Consider the following 24,349-nt stretch of genomic DNA (forward strand, 5'->3'; position numbering starts at 1 on the left):
AATAAAATATTATCGATCATTATTATTCATATGAAATATAACAGAAAAAAAAAATGAATTAAACAGTCCTCCAAATCATGATAAATAATAACATTGACAATTGGATCCATAACACGAAAATTGGCATAATGACACGAAACCATTTTGGTTCTACTTCAGTTATGCAACACAAATGATGGCGGATGGTTTTCATCGTTGTGTTTGGTTGGAATTTACTGTGATTATTAAGCCATTGATTGTTGCCTCATTGATTAATTTATAATTGAGTTACTTTCTTTTTCGTTTTTAAATTTTATAGTATTTTAGTTGATATTTCATTTTCCAGGTCAATTATTTTATTATCTTTAAATATTTTCATTCTGGATGATGAATTATATGGCTAGTAATTGATTAGTTTGATCGAAATTTGCTATTTATCAGAAATATATCCATGTAATTGTATGAGAAGAAAAGAAGAAAATTATTGTAGATGGCATTTTTAACGAATTTATTTGGTGTTCAAGCCAATGGTATACGTGAGACGGATAATGCTGCAGAAGTTGTGGAAAATTTAGTGGAAAGAGTGGAAACATCTACGGTTCCTGAAGATCGACGAGATGCTTTGAAAGCATTACGATCACTTGCTAAGGTTTTTATGATTATTTCTTTTTAAATGCTAATTTTAACAGTAGTAGAAATATTGTGACATGCAAATTACGAGTGAGATAGATAAAATTTAATTGTAGAGAGAGAAAATTTGAACGATGAGGATTGTTAAATTGTTAGCCTGAAATATAGTTAGTCAATTCTGGGATATCTGCAAGAGAAATTTGTCAAGAAATATCGCATGAAACCTATAAATGTACATATGGATCATCATAAATAACACCATGGTTCGCTGATTAATGTGTGATAAAATGTTTTCGAGAATAAATTTTTTAATAGTAGTAAATTATCATGGGAAAGACGTTATATGAACTTTCGATGACTTGTTATCTTATTTGGAGGAAACGATTTGCAAATTATTGAAATGGAAAATTGCAGAAAGTACGATTACCAGTTGCTGCCATAGGTATGAATGCTTATATGGAAATTCTGGAGAAAGAAGGCAGTAGTTCGGAGATCGTATCTATTGTCCTTGAAATACTTGTAGCTGTTCTGTGCGATGATGAGGCTCGTGATGAAGGTCGAGATTAAATTATTGCGCCTTATTTTAGTTGAATTAAATATTTTTCCATTATAGCCAAATCAGCTGAAGGAAAAAAAAGTTTAAGGGATGGACGAAATTGGTGAACGACTTGCGGAAATGATAGTTCGGAGAAAGACATTCATTACATCGATCATGGCACTTGTTGAATCATATGATTTCGCTGTTCGAAGGTATGCTTTTTTCATTTTCATAGAAATCACTAGATTTCAATGACTGTTAGATAGGAAGAAACAGTAGCCAGAGGTTATAAATAGTTGTGCACGGATCCATGAAAATAATTCATAGTACCTGCTATCAAGTCATTCATTAACTTTTATCGGCGATTTTTTTTTTTTTCTTTATTTAAGTGAATAAAGCCATTAAGCAATATGAACAAAACTACGAACTAAACCTAAATTTTCGCACTATTAGAAATTCTTGCATGAAAATTGTCGATGCACAATAAAATAAAAATTGCATGTTTCAGAGCAGCAGTACAATTATTAACAGCACTTTTGCGACATCGCGCTAGTGAAGTACAAACAGCTATTGTTGAGGAACCGATGGGAGTATCTCGTCTAGTAGATTTGCTCCACGATACCAGAGAGGTATCTTATTTTTAGTTAAGCTAATAAAAGTTCAAATATGATAGGAAAGCATAATTTTTTGCTCACCGTTTGAAGTACTATTTTCAAAGCACTCTCAAAAGCATTTGAAACAGCTTTCAAATGAAACATTGAGTTTCTATTTACTAAATTAAATTCAAGCATACTGTGTTTTCTCTTTTTTTTTTCTTTTTTTGTTCAAGATAATTCGTAACAATACGGTGTTAATGCTAAGTGAGCTAAGTCGAGCACATCCACAAATTCAACAGCTTTTGGCTTATGAAAACTCATTTCAACTTCTTTTTGATGTAATCAATGTTGAACCCATGGAAAGTAAGTATTTTTTTTTTAAACATAGAAATACTGAAGATATTCTAAGTTCGCGAGTTGCTTTGTCATACCTTATGCTTCAATTTCAGGTATCGTCATCGAAGACTGTCTTTATGTGTTTCTCAATCTCTTACGGAAAAATCCGAAGAATCAACAACTGTTCCGGGAAGCCAGGTTTGTGCATATTTTTCTCAGATAAAAGTACTGATCACAGTTCATATGTTACAAGTTTCTTCACCTTTTTAATGATATAAAGAAAAAGTAGAAACTCTGATCTGAATGTCCCCTTGTTATTTAGGAACTACATATCTTAGAATTCTTACAATTTTGAGGATGCTGTATGTGGAACTATTTATCATGATATTCAAGTTCTCTTGTTATAAGTGAAAAAATGAAGCAAATTAAGTTCGGCAGAATTGTTTAACCTTAAAATCTCAAGATCTGAAAAATCTTTGATTTTTTTTTCAGTCTGATACAGCGTTTGGCAGTGCTGTTGAACTATTTCTTATATGGACGAGAAGGTGAGGAAGATTTGCCACAGCGCGATTATGAGTGGCAAAAACAGAAAATAGCAAATGTAATATTTTTACTTCAAGTTATTCGAAGTTTGGTTTCTCCGCAAGATAATTCACAGAACAACACTCATGCTGCGCAGAAAGCTATTTCACAGACAGGTAAAGATTTGACATTTCATTAGAAATCTTTTTTCTAAATATTTCGCATTAGCATGCCAAGTAAAATACATGCTAAAATATTAAGATCCGTTTAGTCATTTTTATTAATTTATTTGAATATGGTAACAAGTACAAATCTGTAAAGGTTGAATCGAATTTTGAAATTCGATTAAATTATTACGGTCAAAAACAACTTTAAGTCGTAGTGGGATTTTTCTTGAAAAATTGTCCATCTAGCAATCTTTGCTTTTGACGGTGAGATTTAACTTCGAACCATTGTAAATCTAATGTTTTAACATTGTTATATTAGCAGTCAGGTTCTTTTAAAACTTAGCATTATAAGTTTAGATTAATTTCTCAATAATGGATGGAACCATTTTTTTTTTTTGGCACATCAATCATTCTATAACTTTGTTCGGTCAAATTTCTTAAGTCATCTTTATTGAATTTGACAGAAGGAGGACTTTAATTTAAGATGCTGAGCTTCACTGTGTTCGTTTTTTTTTTTTTTTTTTTTCTCTTTTTATACACATAAGAAAGAGAGGAGTGACCGTGATAAGAAAGCAAAATATATTTTAAATTCGTACTTGATTTTGCAATATATCCAAATTTTTTTTCTTTTTTTACAAGCTTTACAGTACAATTTTAGGAATGCTGAAAAGTTTATGCAGTGTTTTGTTATCGGAAATTGTAGCAACAGTAGAAGTTCTTACTGAAGCTATTATCACTGTAGCAGAAGTGATATGTGGTGACTATCCGAATCAGGAATATTTTTCAACTCGTAGTCTTGCAACCGATGTTGGAAACAGGTAACTCGCTACAAATGCCAGGTTGTTGAAATTGAATGTGATGTTGGATAAAATAGTACTTTTATTTAAATAGTTGGTAGTTCTGGAGGATATCGTTGCGTTTTTTCTAGAAGCACTGGTGTCGTAATATAAAACATTTTTGCCAAATTTCTCATTTAATGTACTTTTTTTTCCACCTTACAGGCCGTCATTAATTGTTCTTTTATTATCAATGAATACTGACAAGCAACCATTTAAACTGCGTTGTGCTGTTTTTTATTGTTTCCTGTGTTATCTGTATGACAACGAATTTGGCAAAACTAAAGTAAGTTTTGTTTTGCTAATTTTGCATTATAAAACTTATTAATAGCTTTGAAGTTACTATTGATAGATAAAGAATTATGTAATCTAAGTAACAGAGACTTTTCAGAGCATGATAAAATCGCAATTAGTTGAAATCTAAAATCTCTCTTGATTATAAGTATTCTGTAGATGCTAGCATTTATTCTTAGTTTGCGATTTGTTGTACTTGAAAGAATTTGATTTTTTTAATAATTAAATGCAGGTAATTGATACACTGTTACCGTCCGGAACTTCAAATAATACACAGATCACTACTGGACAGTGTATATGTACTGCTATTCTGAGTTCAGAAACTATTCAGGTATATAATCATGTGTAGTGAACAAGACTCTGTATCAAACTTCAAAATAATGAAATTCAAAAATTAAGTAGTTAACGGTTTTTTAGAATTAATTCGCAAAAGTTTGCAAAGTATATGAACTCTTTTACACTTTTTTATTTTTTTCAGTGAATCTATTGTTTACTTATCATTGTTCAGATATGGTTTGGTTGCGTTTGTTTGCTGCATTGTCTTCTAGATGCGAATCATCTGAAACAGCAGCTTCTTAGAGTTCAACTAACAACAAGTCCTTCCGAGACGCCTTCTTCACTTTTGCATCATCTTAGTACTATTCTGGTTAGTAAAAATTCCTTTTTTCTTTGAGAAGTTTTTACTGTGATTACTAGTTAACCGATATTTTTCCAGATCTCATTGGGTAACCGTCGGCCGCAGACTAGAACAGGTCTACTGATGTTGCTTTCAACATGGTTGCACAATTGTCCACTTGCAGTTGCACAGTTTATCTCAATCGAAGAAAATGTCCAATATTTAACGACACACATAGGTATAGCATAAAATTTTAATTTCACAACTTTTGAAGTTGTTGAAATCTAATGGTTCTTATCTTTATGAATGTTTTCTATGTTTACATGCCATGGATTTTCTTGAATCATTTTTTATTGTTTTTAAGATGGATATGGTAATGAAGGTTCTGAGGCTGAGAATCAAATTGTAAGGGGATTGATAGCCTTCTTACTTACAGTATGCCTAGTCTTCGATGAAACTGGCGTGGATCAAAGCAGGTAGACTGTGATATTCTCAATATGCATGCATTTAAACTTGTTTCCGTATTATTTTTTGGATATCATTTGGTTAATATTTTCCAGAAAGAATGCTTTGAGTGTGGTAGTGGAGCGTCGCGTTGGAAAGGAGAAGCTAGTTGAGTTATTGGAAGGTTTTTCGCATAGTGAGCATTACGTGAAAGCTGCACAACGACCGCAACCGTTAGCCAAATCAGCTCAGGACTTGTTGTTGGATTATCATTTTACGAAGTTCTTCAAAAGTGTCGAGGGTTCCTCAAAAAATTTTTTTTGGTTATAACGAAGCTTTTTTGCTTAGATTTTAAATCATTTCCCATTTATAACTAGAAACATTAGGACTATTTCATTGTTGGAGGGGGTGAGGGGGGTACAGTCACGGATTTTGATGAAGAATATTGTTTACTTGACAAGCAACTTAGTCATATATTTCACTTCTGGAAAAATTATGACATCAATCATTAGACCATATCGACCTGTCTTCGTTTTTTTAATTGATGTGTGGAATTATTTGTGTTTAGGACTTGTATCATCATTAAAATCTTAGATTTTATAGGTTTTAAAAAGACTTGAAGTATAAATATTTCTCGCAATTATTGTTCAGTTTATATTCCGCTTAAATTTTGTTTTTTAGGTCAAATGGTCAAACAGTTATGTCCATCTGCCGATATAAGTTCTTCCAGTAGCAATAATGATAGTGTTTTCAATTCATACAAAGAACTGATAAAACGTCAGGATGAAACAATCGCATCATTAAATCAACAGATAAGGAAGCTCAAGGAAGAAGCTGAAAATCAGCAGGTTTTTACTTACTGTGACTAACTTATGGGTTTTTGTGTTATGGGATTTTGTTTTATTAGTATCATTTCATGAACTTTTAAGGTAAACTAATCATCTTCTGAGATGTTGAAACATTCATATTTCTTTTCAGAATTATGATAAAGAAAACGAATTAGCTTCGCTTTGGAGGCAACTTGCTGAACAGTGCCAGGTTAATGAAACCAGTATTTCTAGACAACAAGAAATTGAGCACTATAAGTGGTGAATGCTTGAATCTTTTTCAAAGTGTATTTTTTAGAATTTTGGCCCTTATATTTCATTTTTGCCACTGGTCGATCCATAAAATTTGGAAAATTAAGTCCAAAATTTCATTCTTTATAATAAGGCATCCTGAGCTAATTTAACTTGATCACAAAATTAAGATTTCTCATAATTTTCAAACTTTCTCCCGTGAAGTTACACTTTTTGGCCGATATTGAACCGTAAGAACGAAGGTCGTCGAAGTATATTTTTCTATGCTTAGTTCCATTTTTTTTTTTTGCTGAATTGTATACATTTTAGTATGACTGTGCAATGGCAGTCAGAGGCGAAAAGGTATCAGAAGTGGGCAGAACAGTGGCAGCAGTACCAAGTTGCTCAGGTTTGTTTGGGTATTCGAAGTTAGAAGCATTTGTCACCAGTTTAAAATGTGATATTCCATAAAATTGAGATGATTTTCAGTCACCGAACCCTCAAGATCCATTGGTAATGCAGCTTATCTCTCAAAACAAAGAATTGGAAGAACAGTTAGAACGCGGTTGGCAAATGTACGATTCTCAAGGAGTGTCGTTAGTAGCCGCTTTAACAGAGATCGAAGAAGCAAAAACAAAAATTCGTGTTCTCGAAGGACAGATCGCTCAGACGGTTTTGGATCATTCCTACAAACAAATGAATTCCACAGAGGTTTTTTTTTTTAAGTATAAATTTTACTATAGTTACTACCACAATAATGGATATTATCCTTTATTACGTAAGCAAATGAACTTAAGAAAACAAGGAAGATGGAGGAAACTGAATTATTGCTCCCATTACATACTTCGACTTTCTTTTACATACTTAGATTTATTTCAAGGTAAAATTTTGTATATTTCTTGTTTCTGCATTACAGATAGTAAATGATGACGAAGTGGCAGTGTTGAGAAAAGAGCAAGAAGATTTGTTGGTATTACTTGCTGATCAGGATGCTAAGATACTTGAATACAGGCGAAAATTGACAGAACTGGGGCAAGCAGTTACAGATGACGAAGATACTGATGCATAGTGATTTATGTTTTGTAAATCTGCCTTTTATAGTAGGAAAAATTTCGGAAGATGAATTAATTTATTTGAGAAATATTTTCGGTATTTCTTGTAGGACTTAATGATTTCAATGACATGTCTACATTCCACATGTTTTATCTGTGATAAACAGTAACAAGAGCTCATATAGTGAAGGTTTTGGAACTTCCCATTAATTTATCTTGGCATTCTTTTTAAAAGTCTTCTGTTATTCCGATATGCTATATATTACTTTTAAATGAATGATTGCTTTGAATTGCATACAGCAATCATTACCAAATAACTATAATTTGATGTTTCAGGTTTTTCTATATAATAAAATTATCTTTAATATGAATGTAAAAAACAGTAACATTGACATCTTCCTAAGTTTAATGATTATCATCTTAACTTATAACTAATTCGCTAGAACTAGCAAAATCTTAAGATTCAAGAGAGACATTTAAGATATTTTGTTGCAAGTAAGAAGCACATCTGATGCCACTTAAAAGAAACTAATTATAAGGTAACACTGATATAATCTGAAGTATTTTGAACTGAATGAATTGCATACAGTAATTTGTGAAAAAGGATGTATTATAATACGGATGGAGAAAGGGAATATCCTTATCACGATGCATGATTTGCTTATTATTTTTATTCTTTTTATTTCCTCCTAGTAGTTCTTATCGTTAATTTTCCAACAAATTTATTTATACTTTTAGTGATCATCTGTCTAGGAGTTAAAATTGAAGTTGACGATAACTCTAGATGTAAGTTTCGCAGCATATTCCATAGCTCACTATTCGGAAATTCATGAGATGTCAATGCAGATTTAAGGGACATATGACACGTACAACTGCTCGTACGCTTACCAACTAATCATTGAAATCTTTAGTAACAAAGACGGACTCACTTGTTACGATGCAGAATAAAAAATCAGAACAAAACCATTAATGTTATAATTACATGGAATGCAAAAATTCTGACTGAAACTTAAAATCCCCGATAACCCGACATTGATATACATTCTTATCCCATTAAAATAACCATATATTTCTCTCTAATTTTTTCAATTTTGGTACTTTTCATCTCATATTTTCAATGTCCAAAATCGACAATTTCAAATCACATTAATATATCCAAAATGAACTTTCGAAAGCTGTGGCAGTAAGCCAAATGTAAACTGCATTATATAACCTTGAGATAATAATAAATAAAAATAGTATCAGGTCTAATTTTTTCGTATCTTTTTCCACTTCAAGAAAAGTCAAATTAATCGGGATATAATGGAAATCCATTTTATTACTAGAATCATTTTCAGAACAATGGCATGAAGCATGAAGTAACTATTTATTTATTTACTCGATTTCGATCCTGATGAACGTAACATTCGTTCGAGAAATTTCTTATTCGTTTTTAAACAGCTTGGCTTTTTCCTGAAATAATTCTCTCACTTATACTCAGCTGTATTTCGCGTATTTGGGATTATTGCCCGTTATGCCACTTCTAAGACATCAATGAATCAATATAAAGCAAAAGTCAAAAGCTTAAGGGTTTCGTTTATTTTTAATGAATTAACTTTTTTCTTTTATTTTTTTGGACACTTCTAGACTCTTATGTACTTTGACATGATTACACAATTAGGTGGTACTTAATCTCTAGTAGGTATTTTGTCGCCTGATTATTTTGGAATTAATGGTATAGTTAGTTTATTTTTAATGAATATAGTTAGGTTTTGACGTATTCTGTCATTATTCATGTTTAAATATAGTTAAATATGAGAATTTGTTGTTGTCATGTATTTTTATTGGGGTTCTTCTTTTATATTTTCAGTTTTTTAAATATATTCATAATTATTTCGTTATAAATGATAGAACTTACGGTAAAGTTTTCTATATTGACACAGGGTTGCACGGAAGACAGGTATTTTGTTGGGGGGAGGGGAGGGAGGTTTGTTATTATTAATTTCGTAGTAAATTGTTCAGTTTTAATTGATATATACTCAGGCTTATGGTATGTCAATTGATTATTGGCGATTTTTAGAACGATGTTTCTGTGCAAAATATTTTATTTTCTGCTTTTGACACTTATTTTGAATACATTCTGGTGCATGAGTAAAATAAAACACGTCAATATAAATATTTAAACGAAACATACCAGCCCTGTGGTCCAGTTATTTCGTAGCGACGAATACCCAACATAGCATCCTTAAGAATCTCTTCTCGAGCTTTCTTTTCTAATTCAGATAGGCCACTCTTATGCGTTTCAGTATTAGACAGTTGTACTTCCGCGGTTACCATATTTATATTTTTTCTCACTTTGATAATCAGCTTATCCAGTTGACGGAGTTTGGACCGATTAGCTGTTTCATTCATTGATTAGAACTTCCTGAATTATTATTTCGCACAATACCGTTACTACCCGACAATCACTGTTTAAAGTCTCAGAATCTTGTTTAAAATCTCAAAATTCCTATTCATCTACTTACTTTTTGTGTCCCACTGCTGGATCCTATAGTGTCCCAAAACAAACTAATTCCCAGTATGTTCCACTATCACCGATCATATAAAACCCATTCAGAACTGAGACAAATTGCTCGTGCATGATACAAGTTAGACCTAACTTTCTGCCATTTCTACAGAGCAATAAACTATGAAACACCAGGTCATAAAACCTTTATTAAAAACTGATCAGAATTACGGAGGGCACAAAATGACGTGAAAGACAATTCCAAAAAAAGGTGGGACAAGGAATTAAGGGCATGAATTCATAGTTCCAGTTAGGGAGCGTCCACAAAATTTTCTGCTTCATAGGTGCTTACAGTAAATAAAAAACACGACAGTATAACATTTCTCTAATTTTTGCACATAATGTTCTACAGGAAACAATAATTACATTATAAAATCACATAGTGCAAAGAACATTTTGCACATACTTCTCATAAAACAAAAATTTCGGCAAAAAAGTGAGTCGTAATCGCCAAGTAGATACATATACATTATGTTTCAATAATTTCATGAAAAACAAGCATATTACAAGTGATAAAAAAACTATCACAACCATGCTAATTTTAAAGAAAAGGGATAAACATGTGACACACTACCGATATACAACACGGAACATGAATAGCCACAGCCAAAAGACAGATGGTAATGGCTAGTCGTATCTGGCTAATTCCAAAACATCACTGATCTGAACAAAAAAAGTTAAAAAAAAAAAAAAAAAACAGGAACGCGAGACCCAAGCAATCACAGAAGAATAATGTACGACTATAGCTGAATTACTCCAAAAGAGAGAAAAAATAAGGTAGGAAGAAAGTTAATTAATCTGTAAAATAAACAAATATTAGCACCTCCAAGAACAGACTAAAACACACCATAAAGAAAAGAACCAAACAAACAACTGATAGGGAAAAAAGTTGCAAGAAATTGATTTGTGCTCGAAAACATTCTAAATATACAACAAATTTAACGGATTTGGCAGCTTAAACAAAAGTTGTTTCTCAAGAATTTAATTTAACACGATCAAAATGAGCGATTTTGAAGTCAGTACTGAAAATGTGACCTAACTTGATATTTCTGGAAAACTATGCTTGGCATATTTAGGAATGAAAACAACAAATGAACGAGCATAAATAGACAAGATCTCTGCAGTATGCGTCTTATTAACAAAAAAAGAAAGAAAGAAAAAAAGAAAAAAAAAAAAAAACTTCAGGATTATTAAAGCTAAAAACGGCATCATAGGATGTAAAATATAAATAAATGGTTTGGATCTCCAAAGAGTGAAATCAGAATCAACATAGTCTGCTTACGCTAAAACAGTCACTTTTTTTAGACAAAATTTCAAACTTCCTTTTCATATAGCAGCTTCCAAACGTTTCGAAGAGTAGAAAGGTGTTACGGATGAGAGACCTGAGTGAGAAAACGACTCACAACTTTCGTCAATAACTCCACTATCGAATGAATTAAAACTAAGACGACGTATGGAAGATAAATTTAAAGCTTGCTGGGGTGTGTTGGGTGATGTATTAACGATGCTGTTCGACGTATTGCCTTCTATCTCGGATAAACCCGAATCTCGTTCACGTGGTCCGTCGCTACGACTAATCAACGAATGCTTGTCCAATTCGCCATCAATCCTTACTGCTTCCATTTCCGCACACTCGGCTACTGACTCTTTTACATCTGCCACAAACCGATGTCTAAAAGTTCCAGAAAAACCACTGATACAAGAAAGGACTCAAAAGCTATTCCTCATCTTATCCACTTCATGCACGAAAAACAGCAGTTTCTCTCACCTGTCGTCATCATTTTTCGAGTTGAAAAAAATTTCCTGTCCGTCAGGTAGTGTGATCATAATGCCATAATCGTAAAAAGAAGTCTCAAACATGCTAACACGTACTCCAAGAAGCATCATCCACGTGCGCAACACGTACTGGCAACATGATTTTCTCTTTGAAGCCATTTTTGCAATCTACAACAACCGAATATTTCAGAAAGTTACAACTACCCAAACTTTATTCTTCCGTAAAATGCTTTACTTGAAAATATCTTTTCGAACTATAAGAAATGTTTCCTAGAAAAATATCAGCATTAAATTACTAAAAATTCAGATGTTAAAAATTTACCAACAAAAGGTCGTTGAACAAAAAAACTTCGCGTTGATGAGCATTGGATGGTTGTCGCTTATTACGATCGATAATCTGGTTCAAACGGCAGTAACAAACAAGCCGACGATGTGGTTCGACCAAGTTCTAAAAATTATATTATCAGGATGCTGAACATATGCCTAACCAATAAAACTGTGAACATATTAATCAAATTTTAAAACTGAATTATCCAACTTACTGGTTTCTCCTTACCAACCATACTTTGATCAACCACTATAACTTGCGATACATGATCTGACCCAGCGCTAAATGGCGAATCACGAATACGGCGGTAAATCCGAACCAATAGTGATCTTACAAATTGGATAACAAAATGAAAAGTTATATTGAGAAAACAGATTCAAGTTAGGAAAAATAATATTTTGTCAGGCATATGCTTATCTATCAACTTGTTTCAATAAATGAAAACTAATACATAACATCATTAGAAAAAAATCAAAGAAAGGGAACCTGTCAATGTCGTATCCTCCATCAATTCCACGTAAGTTATTGATGAAATCTCCCACTTTCATTTTCAGTGATGGTTTGATATTAGGCGAATGAAGATCTGTGTTCAGCATAACAATGGCAAATGCCAGGATGAATATTGTGTCTCCACTGTGAAAAAGTGTAACCTTGTCGGGATTGCATACGGCATATCGTGCCGAAAATACCTACAATGAGTTATAATGATAATAAATTTTAATGAAATGTTTTAATGAAATATAAGAAAAAAAAAAAAACCGTATGATCCAATATTTTTATAATTCAAAATAAGCACAGGTGAAAAAAAAAAAAAAAAAAACTACCTCAAACTGTTGGAATTTTCAACAGCAACTGATTACTTTGTTCAGTGTATTTGTTGAAGAGCGATACGATGCATCAGAAATGAACAAATTCTCTTCATGAATGGTGATCATGATTGAATCATGTTTTATCTTTTCATTCACTGTTAACAATATTTTTTAAACAATTTCGCAAAACAAAGAAAAACTGGTTACAAACCTGCATAATTCTCTCGATTTTCTGCGCTTCTCCTGGAAGGCGAAAAAACGAAAGCGTGTGCCTAAGAGCAATATCCACTTCCATCCCATGTAAATCAATTTGATCAACGAAATGACTAAAAGTGATAATTGAGGGGAAAATAGAAAATGTAAAGTTTGATGATAATTGATATTTTTAAAATCGCTCAGCAGGATTTACTTATATCCCTCGGCAACATTTGACAATATCCACTTTAATTCAAGTATATTCAACGCACAAATCAAAAAATTTTGTGACTTCATCTTTCAAATTTAGATCACTTCAACCTACTTTTCGAAGCTTTTCGGTTGAAAAAGTCAAGGGGATTACTTACTAAACATCAAAAGATAGATGTTAACCATCCCTGAGAACAGAGGACTGAAAGATGTTAACCATACCTGAGAACAGAGGACTGAAAAGGATTGTGCAAGTGTCCAATGTATTCACCAATCATTTGTTTACTTAAACCTCGACGATGCAATAACAAATTAGCAATAGCGAGAGAACTGTCTTCAACAAAACCCCACTCAATGAGATATTGCACACCACGCGTAGGTTTCCTGTAATTCAAATATTTTTCTGTAATACCCTAATTCGAACTTAACAACGAGATATATGCATCCAATATTAATATTTATATATTACTAATATTCTACGAACTAAGCCTCTCTTTCTCTATTTCCTTTCAAAAATTATTTTCAGAGCATAAAACTTACTTATTAAAGAAATTAAGCGCTATTCTGTACTGACGTCTTCTTCGCTGATCTGGTACTGCATGAGCATTCGATGAAATGCTACAAACAAATGCACCTTAGATAGATGAGGAAATTAACAACAATAACTTTTGAGATTTCGCAGTAATAGTCAAAAATTGCAGATATCAGTTCATCTTTCTTCGAGTCAAGAAGTTATCTCCGACTGTGAATAATTCCTACAGCCTATTTAGTTGATAAAAGCTCCTTACTATTCAATTTTTGGTATTCAAGAGAACTGATGATTTGGTATCCAAAACAAATCACCAATTCTAGCTCCATCTTCTGAGGAATTATTTCCCAGAAGTAAAAGAGTACCATGATTATTCAATAATTCTGACAGAAACAAAAATGAATCTTGATCTTCCTAGCAAAAGCAGTTTTTCAATTAAAATCTTGTTTTTTTTTTTTTAGACAAACATTAACCTGACTGCCTGAGATGGTGTTGCATGTTTGTCGAGACGAGGAAGAGAATTTGAATGACTGCTACGTCCGGTAACTGCTGATGAACGGGGAAGCCAAACATGTGATGCTGGATGTGCCATATTTGTCACGATCCTAAATCGAAAAAAAATCGTCTTATATGTCTTTCCTGATTAATTTTCAATTTCATCCTTATCCTTCATAAGAAAAGTTTCTTTAGGAATTATGTAAACAAACCTTCTTTGGGAAAGTCGAGGCGACAAACATTCCACTGCAGAACGATGAAGTGAGTTACTGTCAAATCTGGCGCTTCCAATATTTTCTGCAACCGCCAGCGGTACTTTACAACCTCGTTCCGGTACAGGTATCTTAATGCGTGAAGATGGATTCTTTGACCTAAAACATGAGCAAGAATTCAGGAAAAAATCTAAATCGGCAGTCGACAACGACGCTTGCGAGCCGTTGATGAAAGTTTCTATTTATAGTTTGGGAAATATCAAAATTAAAGTACATACGTACCTAACTGGTATAATGGAAGGTCGATCAAGACATGCTAGAGCACTAGATGCAACCAAAGATGTATCATGCTTCAAAACATCATTATATCTCTGCCTGTCATCATTTTTGGAATACACTGCATTATTTTGGATTGGTAATACGAGATGTTTCCACTGCTTCAATAAACAAGACTGACGAAATGCTCGCTGTATTCGTGTAGCAGCTGTATGAGCGCGCAGACGGCCACCATACCGACGTTCCAACACCTAAAAAAGCTGCAGTAATGTAGTCATAACGATGGAATACAATTAAATGAAATATATGCATGCAATAATATATAAATTCCAACTGTCATGAAATTTTTAGCATGGTAAGGGAAATCTCTCCCTTACCTGGAGTTGCCGACGACAGAGCTCATCCGAAATTTCATAGCTCGTAAGCGCACGAACCGATATGGTTGGACCACGCCACTCGCTCAACATTCATCAACCCAATATTCTAATAATATTTCTTAATAGCAGCGGTAATTCAATTATGATTTAACACAATAAATACATATACATGTGCACTATTCTGCAGCTAAGATTAATGCTCGGAAAAGTTCATAAGTCTCGAAACTTCATAAGTCTCAAGTTCATCGCTGATAATCTTTTTTAGGATAAAAAATGTAATTCCAAATGCGAACATCTCTAATTCGAAATACGTAAACGATAATTGATGATCGAAAAAATAACACCCCACTATTTAATAAACAATAAAAGAATTATGCACTTAACGATAACAGCGAACCTTTATCAATAATTTAGCTGTTACGAATGGAAACCATTTCTATTGATGATGAATCTTGCAAAAATCAATGTAGGCATAACAATAATAGCGAACAAATTTTTGATATAACACGTGACTTAGAATGGAACTCAATCCTCTTTTTTCTTTTGTTTTTGAGGAAATTCTTAATTAAAAAGATTTCATAGATCGATTGCAACCATTAGATCTATGCTGATGGTAGCAGAAAAACATATGACATTTATTACATGTGTACAGTATCAGCTCCATATGTGTGGTATTTGTTGTATCGGTCTGTTTATCTATCTATCCATCTATCTGTCTGCTTGTCTATTCATCCATCTAGCTATCTATCCATATGTAATATCCAACAAATAAATTTGATAAATGTTGCATATATATTTCCTTTTTGTAAATGCAGTAAAAGATTTGTATTTATTGAATATATTCAAAAATTTATTCGGTATTGATGGGATGTAAATTTGTCATAATGTAAAAATTTACTGCAAAAAATTTTCATATATTTTAAAAAAACAAAAAATTAAATTTTAAATAGTTTGTGAATTATTTGTTTGATTGAAAAAAGAAAACCTCACAAGATTAATTTCTTAAATAATCGTAAATGTTTGTTTAATTTAAAATTACGTAACTGTTTTTACAATACATCAAAAAAAGAAAAAAAGAAAGGGGAAAAAAGGGAGACTACAAAGCTAACAATTATTCGATCAATCATTATGTAAATTAATTGTTGAAATATTGCACCATACCTATTGCCTAACCTATTGATCTTTTCTTTTATCGTCGATGTCTAGCTTATACATGTTTTGTCTTCTACTCGTTGTCAAGCATAAAAGGCACTCTCATCAAAGTCTATTCTATTTTAGCTTATATTTCATGAAAGTATACATGAAATGCTAGAAGTTTTTGCTTAAATTGCTTCCAAAATTTCATTTGGTTTTCCGGTTCCTTTTCTTTTTCATTTATTCATTTAAGTTTAATTTTAAATTCAATTTAAGTTAAATATGTGTTAGGGTAAACAGTAAAATTTATATTTAAACCGTGAAACAAAGAAAAGAAGGATCCTTTCAGGATTAGTGAAATTTTTTCTGTTCAGTGTATTTTTGTATTAAAAAGAATTTTTCTGTTTGGAATTTTTTTTTTTAAGGATATTTCTGGACTGGGGATAGCTGAAAAATGATTATCCTTGATTAGCATAATTCGTTTTTCTTTATTTGTGCGATTTTTTTTTTTTCATTGCATTATAATTCATAATTTTTTCGATTTTTGAAGAAAAAATTGGAAAAACTTCAAGAACATTGGATTCAAGTTTGTTTTCGGTATTGTTTATAGGTTTTAACTGTATCTTTGGCACTGCTTGGAACATATAGCGCATTTTAATTTTGTTATTCTACTTTTACTATTTCTGTGCTAAATAATACACGTTAGTTTCAACAATTTTCAATTTTATCGTTTTATTCAGTATTGAAGTTGTCGTATATGCTTTCGATACAACGACGATTCTTGAGTCGTTGTGCCGATCTGCTTCGTACAGAAACGGCACGAACCTATTTTGAAGTTATATTCTCTAAACTGAAAGCACTCCAGAAGGATGGGAAGGACGAATCGAGGATTAATAATTCTGCTTTAGTCACACATTTAGAAACCGTAACAACATTGGCTCACAAGTTTTACGATAAATTGGAAATGCTCACTCAGTTAGATTTACTTCTGAAAGGTTCGACTATTTTATAAAATTCCATATTCTATGAATATATTCAAAAATAAAAATTTTATTATTTAAAGAGGGAAATGATCCAGAAATCCAAGAAATTGCGAAGTTGGATAGTGAACAATTAACGGAGGAATTGGATAGTGTTGTTAACAAATTAACCGATGTAGTAATACCTGTTACCGAATACGATTTGCTGAACAACTGTCAGCTAGAAATCACTCCGTTGGTCACTACTTAATTATCTTCTTCAAAATTTATTCTTGGAAACATTTTAAGATTTTTATTCTTTCGCTAAAGATTATCTTTTTACGAAAGGACATTACACCTTTCCCGCTTGATAAACAGACTTATATTAGTGAAACTTCAGTTTAAGTCTTAAATTTTATTCTTGCTATGTGCTCGTAATGATTATAAACTTTACTTTTTTTTTTTTTTATAGAGGTGTAGGTGGTGTTGAAGCATCTTTATTTGCATCCGAATTAGCTCAAATGTACCATAATTATGCGCAATTTATGAAATGGAAGTGGACACCTTATCAAATGGATGTTTCACCATCGGGTTGAGATTCCAAACATTTACAAGTGAAGCCAAGAAAAGAACATTTCAGATCAGTTTACTTGGTTATACTACACTTAGTTAGTTGATGACGTAGCATACATAGTGTTTTTGCAGGAGGCATACGTAGTGCTGTAGTTTTTGTGCGAGGTAATGGAGCATTTCGAACGCTACGGTATGAAGCCGGTGTTCATCGCGTACAGAGATTCCCGGTAACGGATAAAACACGCATGCATACAAGTACATCCGTTGTAGCCGTCCTTCCGGAACCAGATAAGGTTAGGTTTGTTTCGCATTTTTCATTCGTGATGGATTGCAAGATGTCCAGCTTCATTCAGATTTAGTTTTAAATGGTAATGTTTTTATTTTGTAAGTCTGAATGTAGAAGGCTATACATATAACATATTTTCAGATAGAGGCTTGCGTGACACCGGCTGATGTGAAGGTAGAAACAATGAGAGCTTCGGGTCCTGGTGGCCAGAACGTCAATCAACGATCCACGGCAGTCCGCTTAACTCATCGTGAAACAGGTGTAACAGTGCATTGTACTGATGAAAGGACGCAATATTCTAATATGGAGGTATGACTTTATACCCCATTCTTCTCCTTTTTTACTCATTCATATTACTAATGGCTTCATGATATAATCGTCATCACGTAAATGCAGAGAGAATTGAACTTTTACTTACAATTGTAATTTCTAGTCCGACACTGAAATGTAACTGTCTCGCTTTCTATATATCATTTAAAGTCCATATATTTTGTTTAGATAGCATACAAACGATTAGCTGCTATACTGTTACAACGGAAACTTGATGAAACACAGAAGCAATACTCATCATCCAGAAAACTACAAGTCAGTTATTACAGAAGTACTAATACTTTATTTGGTATATGAAAATTAAATTAATACGTCCCAGTATTGTAAATTTCTGACTACTATATGAATATTTTAGATAGGAACTAAGGCACGAGCCGAAAAAGTGCGAACATACAACTTCAAAGATGATCAAGTCACAGATCATCGTTTGGGTAGAGCTTGGCAAGGTGTTGCAAACGTTATGAAGGGAAATAGTGTCTTAAATCAGATAATTCAATCTCTGGATGAATTGTCCAAAGCTCAGTACTTGAAAGAAGTCTTGAACGCAGGGGATTGTACTGCAAAACATGCTAGTTTCTAATGTTTAAGTTCAGAAGACAATAAATATTTACATTTGCTTTTATACAGCACTAAAAATTTTTGCCAAGGTGACAAATTTAAAGCGCCATCTACGTATTATGGATTATATTTCATTTTATTTCCAGAGGTACAGTAGGCAAAGCTAAGCAAAAGTAGAACAAATAGTTTTTTTTTTTTTTTTTTTTTTTGCAAATCAGATTTTACAAAATATTGTGAACAAACGGTAATTTAAAGCTGAATCATTGCTTTTTTGGAAACTGACATTCCTACAGATTTGAGTAGTAAGGCCTTTTAAAGGTAAGGTTTACTATGAATAAGCGAGGCCCGGTATTATCATATAGTAATTTGCTTACTGAAGGACGAAACATGAACTCTACTTTAAGAGTAAATAGTGAACTAGAAAATTTGATTCGTTCTCATCAAAAAATCCAAAAATTTGAAGGAGTTCGGAATTTTAAGGAAGTCTCTTAAAGTAGAGTTGGCCCGTTATCCAAAGTTTTCCAGTTGGTAAAATTCTGTTTTAACACTACTGAAATCTGCTAACATTATACTTCAGTATAAGGGGAACATTTTATTTACACTCAACATTACATATCTCCCGTCCATCTCAGTTAGCTTTCCCATATTTTTTCTTCCGATGGAAGATATCATCTGCATATGACTGATTCGGCAATCGCTTAAGCGCTTTATATGGATACTGACCTAGTTGAGGTTGTGGATATTTTGCCATCAAGTTATTTATCTGGTACTTGGTCAATGTTGTTCGTCCATCGACTGAACCGTCAAGTACACCCTGAAACATCCAATCCGGAAAATCAAACTCCACAAAAAGAATGTGGAACACGAAGCTCGTAAATGATGTGAAAGACTCAAGTGTGAATAAGTCATAATTAGGAATTGGGTGAAACAATTCTACCTTCTTTGCAGCTTCAGCAAGCTCCTTATTTGCTTTATAGGTCCTACTCACGCAATCCATATAATCTCGATTGAAGTCTGCGCAAGGCAAATTATCATGCTCCCATTTTTTCAAGCAATCAAAAAGGGCTTGTAGCTCTTTTGTACAAGTTTCACCTGCAAATATATACATCCCACTTATCTTTGGAAATTTAAAGATCCAATTATATCACTGAAACAGAGCAAGCTTGAAGTAAATTAGTGGGAAAGACAAAAGCATAATCACCAGAGATACAAAAAATTTCGAGAATGAACACAGACTGTTACAAATATCTTGAGTATTCTCCTGTACTTCTAAAAAGGAAAAAAAAAAACCCTCCGTTCTTTTTTAATTTCTTTGCAATATTACAAATATAAGTAAAAATTAAACCTCGTGGTTTCGTATAATTACTCATTACATAATTCGTAGATTTTAGGGGAAGAAATTCCTTAAATTGCAACTGATCACTCTTTACCAAACTGGTCGTAATTGGTATTTTAAAATGACATTTTGAAAGCGATCCTGTAAATTGCATCGTTCTTCTCTATTTCTCCCTTCCTTTATCAAAATTAAATAAAACTATTGCATTTAATACTGCTGATTGCCACGAAATAATCCCTGAAACAAAATAATAATGATAGAAAATTTCTAAAAAATATACTAAAAAGCAACTCTTAAATAATATTGCAAAATATCCTACAGCATCAAATCACAGATCCCATCAGAACAACACCAATTCAACCCGGTTGGTTTCATGATGGTCTCAGTCAAGGTTGTACAAAATGCTTTAATTAAATTTCATGGTTCAAAACCATAAGACGGAGTTATTTGATGACTGTGAGCATTAACTGGACTTCGAATATTTGATGATGCTGTTAGGTTTCCGATTTTTAAAAGGTTTTATGAGCGATGTTTAGAAGACATTGGGGAATATAAAAGATGAAACATGGAAATGTCACGTTTTTTTTCTTTTTTAATTTTTGCTAAAATTGTTTATTCATTTGGAAAGAAAGAAATTTATCGAACAAAAGCAAAATTAATATTTTGGAATGCTGAATATTTTTCAGTAATAAGCAATAAATTCATTGTATCATGTTAATAATGAAACATATTTGCAGATGCCGAAACAGCGTCAAGCTTTTGTTGATCCCAATGCGGAACGAGTTCGAACTCACTTGTTTTTTTCATCCAAAGTTCCACGTAATCCATCAAGACGAAGACGACGTCCTCATAGTAAGTTAGGTAATAATAGTTGGGTAGGTTTAAAATACACTAAATACGTATGATACTGATGTGGAATATATGACATAGAGTATTATCCTTTCTTTAAGTATATAAAATTTGGGATGAAATTAGGAATTCGGAAATTTTTCTGTAAAGGTTACTCGCATACTCGTAAATTGCAGATAAATTACACCAGCTCTTGCATCGTAAGGATGAAATGGTGCAAACGGCACCAGCCGAATTAGAACCGTCCTTATGGTCCGGTAATCAACGAGTACTTCATTTTGGTCCTATGGCACAACGTGATCCATTCTTCTACTACTATCCAAAAGGATGGGATGTTCTGTATCCGGCACACTTCGGTTTTTTTCCTTATCGGGCAACGTATGGATTTTTTACATTCCTTATTTACTTTCAATGAATGCGCTTTCCTAAGATGCATTATTTTATGTTGTTGCCTTTTGCTCTAATATCACTGACAAGTAAAGAGAGAGGGAGATTTGGATGAACTCCTTTCGGAATTGAGGGGTCATATACGAAGTTGACTGTGATTTGCAGTCCGACTTTTAAAATTTTGATTGTTTTTTGAATCTTATTTAGTGGAAGAAGTTGACTTTTAATTTGATTTTAGCTTTTCTCGTTAGACGTATTTACTTTTCTCCGGTACTGGGAACTGTTGATCACCCTTAATAATGATCATCCAGGAAAAGTTTCACGTCAGATTTTAGTAAGCTGTCGGAGAAATTTGGTTTTTTCCACATAGTGGCAGGGAAATTTTCAGTAGAAAAGCTTGCGCAAAGAAGTAGGATCGGTATTGATGTAAAATTTCCAACTCTGTCTCCCTGTCTCTCTCTTTCTCTGGAACGGTAGTTAGGTCTTCTGATTTTGCATGGATGTCAATTCTTACATTCCAGAATGCAGTGATTTTGATTAAGGACTACTAAAGATATCGTCTTCATAAATTTCGTTGACGTACTTTTGAACAACTAATTTTTCTAATGCGCCTAACATACTTTATACTGTGAAAGCTACTTCAACTAACATACTTTATAATGCTGCGGAAGCTAACGAAAGTCTTAGGAAATGTTTATTAGATTTCAGATTTTCTCAACGAGTTCCGTGAAATTTGTTCTTCGCATGCTATTGCCGTGATTTCATATGTGACAAATGCAGTTGAACGTCAGTTTTTATCTTTTTTTCCGGATAATTTTAATTCTGAGCGGAATTTCCTATAGAATAAATCTCATTCTTTTCACCTCACTTTTCACTTTCACTTCGCTACCACTTTCTAGGAAATTTCGAGGATCTTCATCCGCTATTTGCATAAGTGCATTTGGCACCTTCTTATCGTTAGGTGGTGCTTTAATGTTGCTTTTGGCACACTTCTCAATGGATGATTCGCCGCTGTTCAATTTGAAATATTATTATCAAAAGCCGATACAATTAGCTGGTTTAATTTTCCTCATTTGTGGTGGTATCCTGGTGTTTGTGTCACTCGTATGTATAATATTTTCGGTTAAGGTTCGTTCGAGGAGTCATTTCTGCATCTTATTAAAATTAAAATTTTGAGTATTATTATTAAAAAGTACTACTTTTTCGAATATGGTTTAATTCCACTGTGCTATTTAGATTTTGAGTGCGGACATCAGTACTGAACTTGGACGGCCACGTTACACAATTTTGAAGCAAGCTATAAAGGTATTTGTTTTCTTCATACTTCGTGCTTCTCTATTAAAGTTTATCTCTTTGCTTTTTGTTTAAAATATAGATAGGGGGAAGTGGTCAGAGAGTGGGTAACATAAATATGTGCATATGCTTAAAAAACATAGGAACAGTCCTGAACATTTGTAACAATTTGCAGATTTTGTACTTTAATATACTTTACATCACTTTTGTATGTTTTGTTAATGAAAACATATTTTCCGGAACCCACAGATTTATGGGAGAAATTTAGCTGGCTCATTTATGCTCATATGTTTAATTAATTATGATATTTTAGGAACCGATTGGTGTTTACGAAAAATCTCCTTACCAATCAATGCCACCACCAGCGTATCCAGTTTTGGAAAACAAATACACTCAAATGACAGTGTTCAGTCCGAAATCAGAATTGAAATTATATCCACCGGTGTTAGTCTTATTAAATAACCGAATGTATATATCGGTTAGCTGATTATGCCCTGTTCTAGGCGTGGGAATGTTAAAAGGGTCAAACAGTGGGGGAATAGTTTTAAAGTGGTCAACAAGTGGATAACATAAATATGTGCAGCACATACGCCTCAATTCACACGCAGACAAGTTGGATTAATCAGTCTCGTAACGGTACGCTGGAGTCCAAGCAAGAGTGAAACTGCAACGTTGACGAAAGGTCGTATAGTTGCATTAATGGGACTGATGGACAAAACAAGTACCACAAGAACTCAACTTGGAAATGGAATTCACCGCTAGTGAGGGAGGATTCTAAAAGATTTGAAAGGAGTGAATGAGGATAAATTCTATCCGATACATTCAAAAGATCCTACACATTCAATTTGAATTAAGCAATGCAATTCAACAACACGAGCATCAGTTCAAGACAGAATTGATAATGGAAGTAAAAGCAAGTGGTGGAATGAAAGTATGACAACTTAGTGAACATTCAGTAGATTGTTGGTATAATTTAGTACTCACTTAGTTGATTTTTTTCTATTATACGACAATAGCAAGAAATACTATAAAATAAAAGCTCTCTCAGACGAAGGTATATTTTTGTTAGTAAATAGCATTTTCTTTGAAACGTTGATTAAAAAAAGATGAAATTGATAAATGCTATTATTAATTCGTTGTCTTTGTCAACCGGCAGATGAATTAGGTAGAACGCTTTAGGAGTTGATAGTGTGAACTGGTGTTAAGGCAATGTCACTTTGATAATGATGAAAAACACTTAATCAGATCAATATCCCGAGCTGTGTGTTATATTATACGATGAGATGAATTTGATGATTAAGAAATACCATTTGGTGAGGCATTAAAAATAGTGGTAGATTTTAAAGTTCCAGTAATTACGTGATTTAACGTGCTAAAATTACATGTAATCCTTATTTTAAAATTACCTATAATCCTTATTTTATAGAATGCCCGGTTGTTCGACGTTATCGTTGCATGATCGATCATCAAGTTCTTATTTTGCTAGTCCATACAATACTTTACGCGCCGTCTCTGCTACAGTGTAATTTTCTGCTTGAAAGTGCAAGGTTTTGCAAATTTATATAGAGATTCTTTTCAAACTTCTTGAAATTCGTGAAATGCAAACTTAAAATAAATCTTTTCAGACAAACGGACATGGTAAAGGAAAATCCACGAGCTAATTCGTTGGCAGGTACTCGAAAGCTTTCAAACGATTCTGTGCAAACTTCACGTCGAACAAAAAGCTTAGCTGCTTCGTCAACAAGAACAGAGAAGTCGACACGCTTGATGAAATGAATTTAAGTGCAATGAAAAGAAAAGGACATGAACTCTTGGATTATTTTC

The 24,349-nt window shown here is 32.9% G+C and overlaps 6 protein-coding genes across 9 annotated transcripts; 3 read left to right on the forward strand and 3 right to left on the reverse strand.

The window, feature by feature from the left end:
- Window positions 1-469: 469 nt before the first annotated feature.
- Window positions 470-7,085, forward strand: Bma-uso-1 (Uso1 / p115 like vesicle tethering protein, head region containing protein; the record flags this gene model as incomplete). The annotated part of the gene is made up of 19 exons (XM_001902316.1): window positions 470-628; window positions 1,024-1,165; window positions 1,254-1,359; window positions 1,656-1,776; window positions 1,977-2,106; window positions 2,193-2,277; window positions 2,572-2,777; window positions 3,427-3,586; window positions 3,770-3,890; window positions 4,131-4,229; window positions 4,407-4,544; window positions 4,614-4,752; window positions 4,879-4,990; window positions 5,075-5,259; window positions 5,640-5,806; window positions 5,937-6,046; window positions 6,347-6,425; window positions 6,506-6,727; window positions 6,933-7,085. 19 exons carry the CDS (start codon window positions 470-472, stop codon window positions 7,083-7,085), a joined length of 2,634 nt encoding a protein of 877 aa, XP_001902351.1.
- Window positions 7,086-8,438: 1,353 nt separating this feature from the next.
- On the reverse strand, window positions 8,439-9,459 carry Bm8534 (Uncharacterized protein; the record flags this gene model as incomplete). The annotated part of the gene is made up of 2 exons (XM_001902317.2): window positions 8,439-8,520; window positions 9,242-9,459. 2 exons carry the CDS (start codon window positions 9,457-9,459, stop codon window positions 8,439-8,441), a joined length of 300 nt encoding a protein of 99 aa, XP_001902352.2.
- Window positions 9,460-10,939: 1,480 nt separating this feature from the next.
- Bma-bris-1 (loner ISO1, putative) lies at window positions 10,940-14,910 on the reverse strand (the record flags this gene model as incomplete). The annotated part of the gene is made up of 12 exons (XM_001902318.1): window positions 10,940-11,285; window positions 11,382-11,557; window positions 11,712-11,837; window positions 11,932-12,046; window positions 12,204-12,406; window positions 12,738-12,852; window positions 13,154-13,315; window positions 13,472-13,549; window positions 13,934-14,065; window positions 14,168-14,326; window positions 14,450-14,694; window positions 14,821-14,910. 12 exons carry the CDS (start codon window positions 14,908-14,910, stop codon window positions 10,940-10,942), a joined length of 1,947 nt encoding a protein of 648 aa, XP_001902353.1.
- Window positions 14,911-16,711: 1,801 nt separating this feature from the next.
- Bm13972 (Peptidyl-tRNA hydrolase domain containing protein) lies at window positions 16,712-18,682 on the forward strand (the record flags this gene model as incomplete). Of its 2 annotated transcripts, none has more annotated exons than XM_001902319.2 (7): window positions 16,712-16,949; window positions 17,018-17,168; window positions 17,386-17,504; window positions 17,619-17,779; window positions 17,914-18,081; window positions 18,271-18,357; window positions 18,458-18,682. In XM_001902319.2, the coding sequence occupies 7 exons, from the start codon at window positions 16,712-16,714 to the stop codon at window positions 18,680-18,682; spliced, it is 1,149 nt and encodes a 382-aa protein (XP_001902354.1). The 2 variants fall into 2 exon arrangements, with proteins under 2 accessions (XP_001902354.1, XP_042930335.1); XM_043074401.1 differs by having other exon boundaries at window positions 16,919-16,949.
- Window positions 18,683-19,288: 606 nt separating this feature from the next.
- Window positions 19,289-20,150, reverse strand: Bm2338 (CHCH domain containing protein; the record flags this gene model as incomplete). 3 transcript variants are annotated; one of them, XM_001902320.2, is made up of 3 exons in its annotated part: window positions 19,289-19,474; window positions 19,598-19,752; window positions 20,006-20,150. In XM_001902320.2, the coding sequence occupies 3 exons, from the start codon at window positions 20,148-20,150 to the stop codon at window positions 19,289-19,291; spliced, it is 486 nt and encodes a 161-aa protein (XP_001902355.1). The 3 variants fall into 3 exon arrangements, with proteins under 3 accessions (XP_001902355.1, XP_042930336.1, XP_042930337.1); XM_043074402.1 differs by having other exon boundaries at window positions 20,006-20,030; XM_043074403.1 differs by lacking the exon at window positions 20,006-20,150 and having other exon boundaries at window positions 19,598-19,657.
- Window positions 20,151-20,733: 583 nt separating this feature from the next.
- Window positions 20,734-24,301, forward strand: Bma-islo-1 (Uncharacterized protein; the record flags this gene model as incomplete). Its single annotated transcript, XM_043074404.1, has 7 exons — window positions 20,734-20,848; window positions 21,022-21,223; window positions 22,132-22,360; window positions 22,469-22,537; window positions 22,839-22,969; window positions 23,952-24,047; window positions 24,151-24,301. The coding sequence occupies 7 exons, from the start codon at window positions 20,734-20,736 to the stop codon at window positions 24,299-24,301; spliced, it is 993 nt and encodes a 330-aa protein (XP_042930338.1).
- Between the last annotated feature and the right edge of the window lie 48 nt (window positions 24,302-24,349).

Source organism: Brugia malayi (assembly GCF_000002995.4).
Source record: "Brugia malayi strain FR3 genome assembly, contig: Bm_v4_ChrX_scaffold_001, whole genome shotgun sequence".
NCBI classification, from domain to species: Eukaryota; Metazoa; Nematoda; class Chromadorea; order Rhabditida; family Onchocercidae; genus Brugia; species Brugia malayi.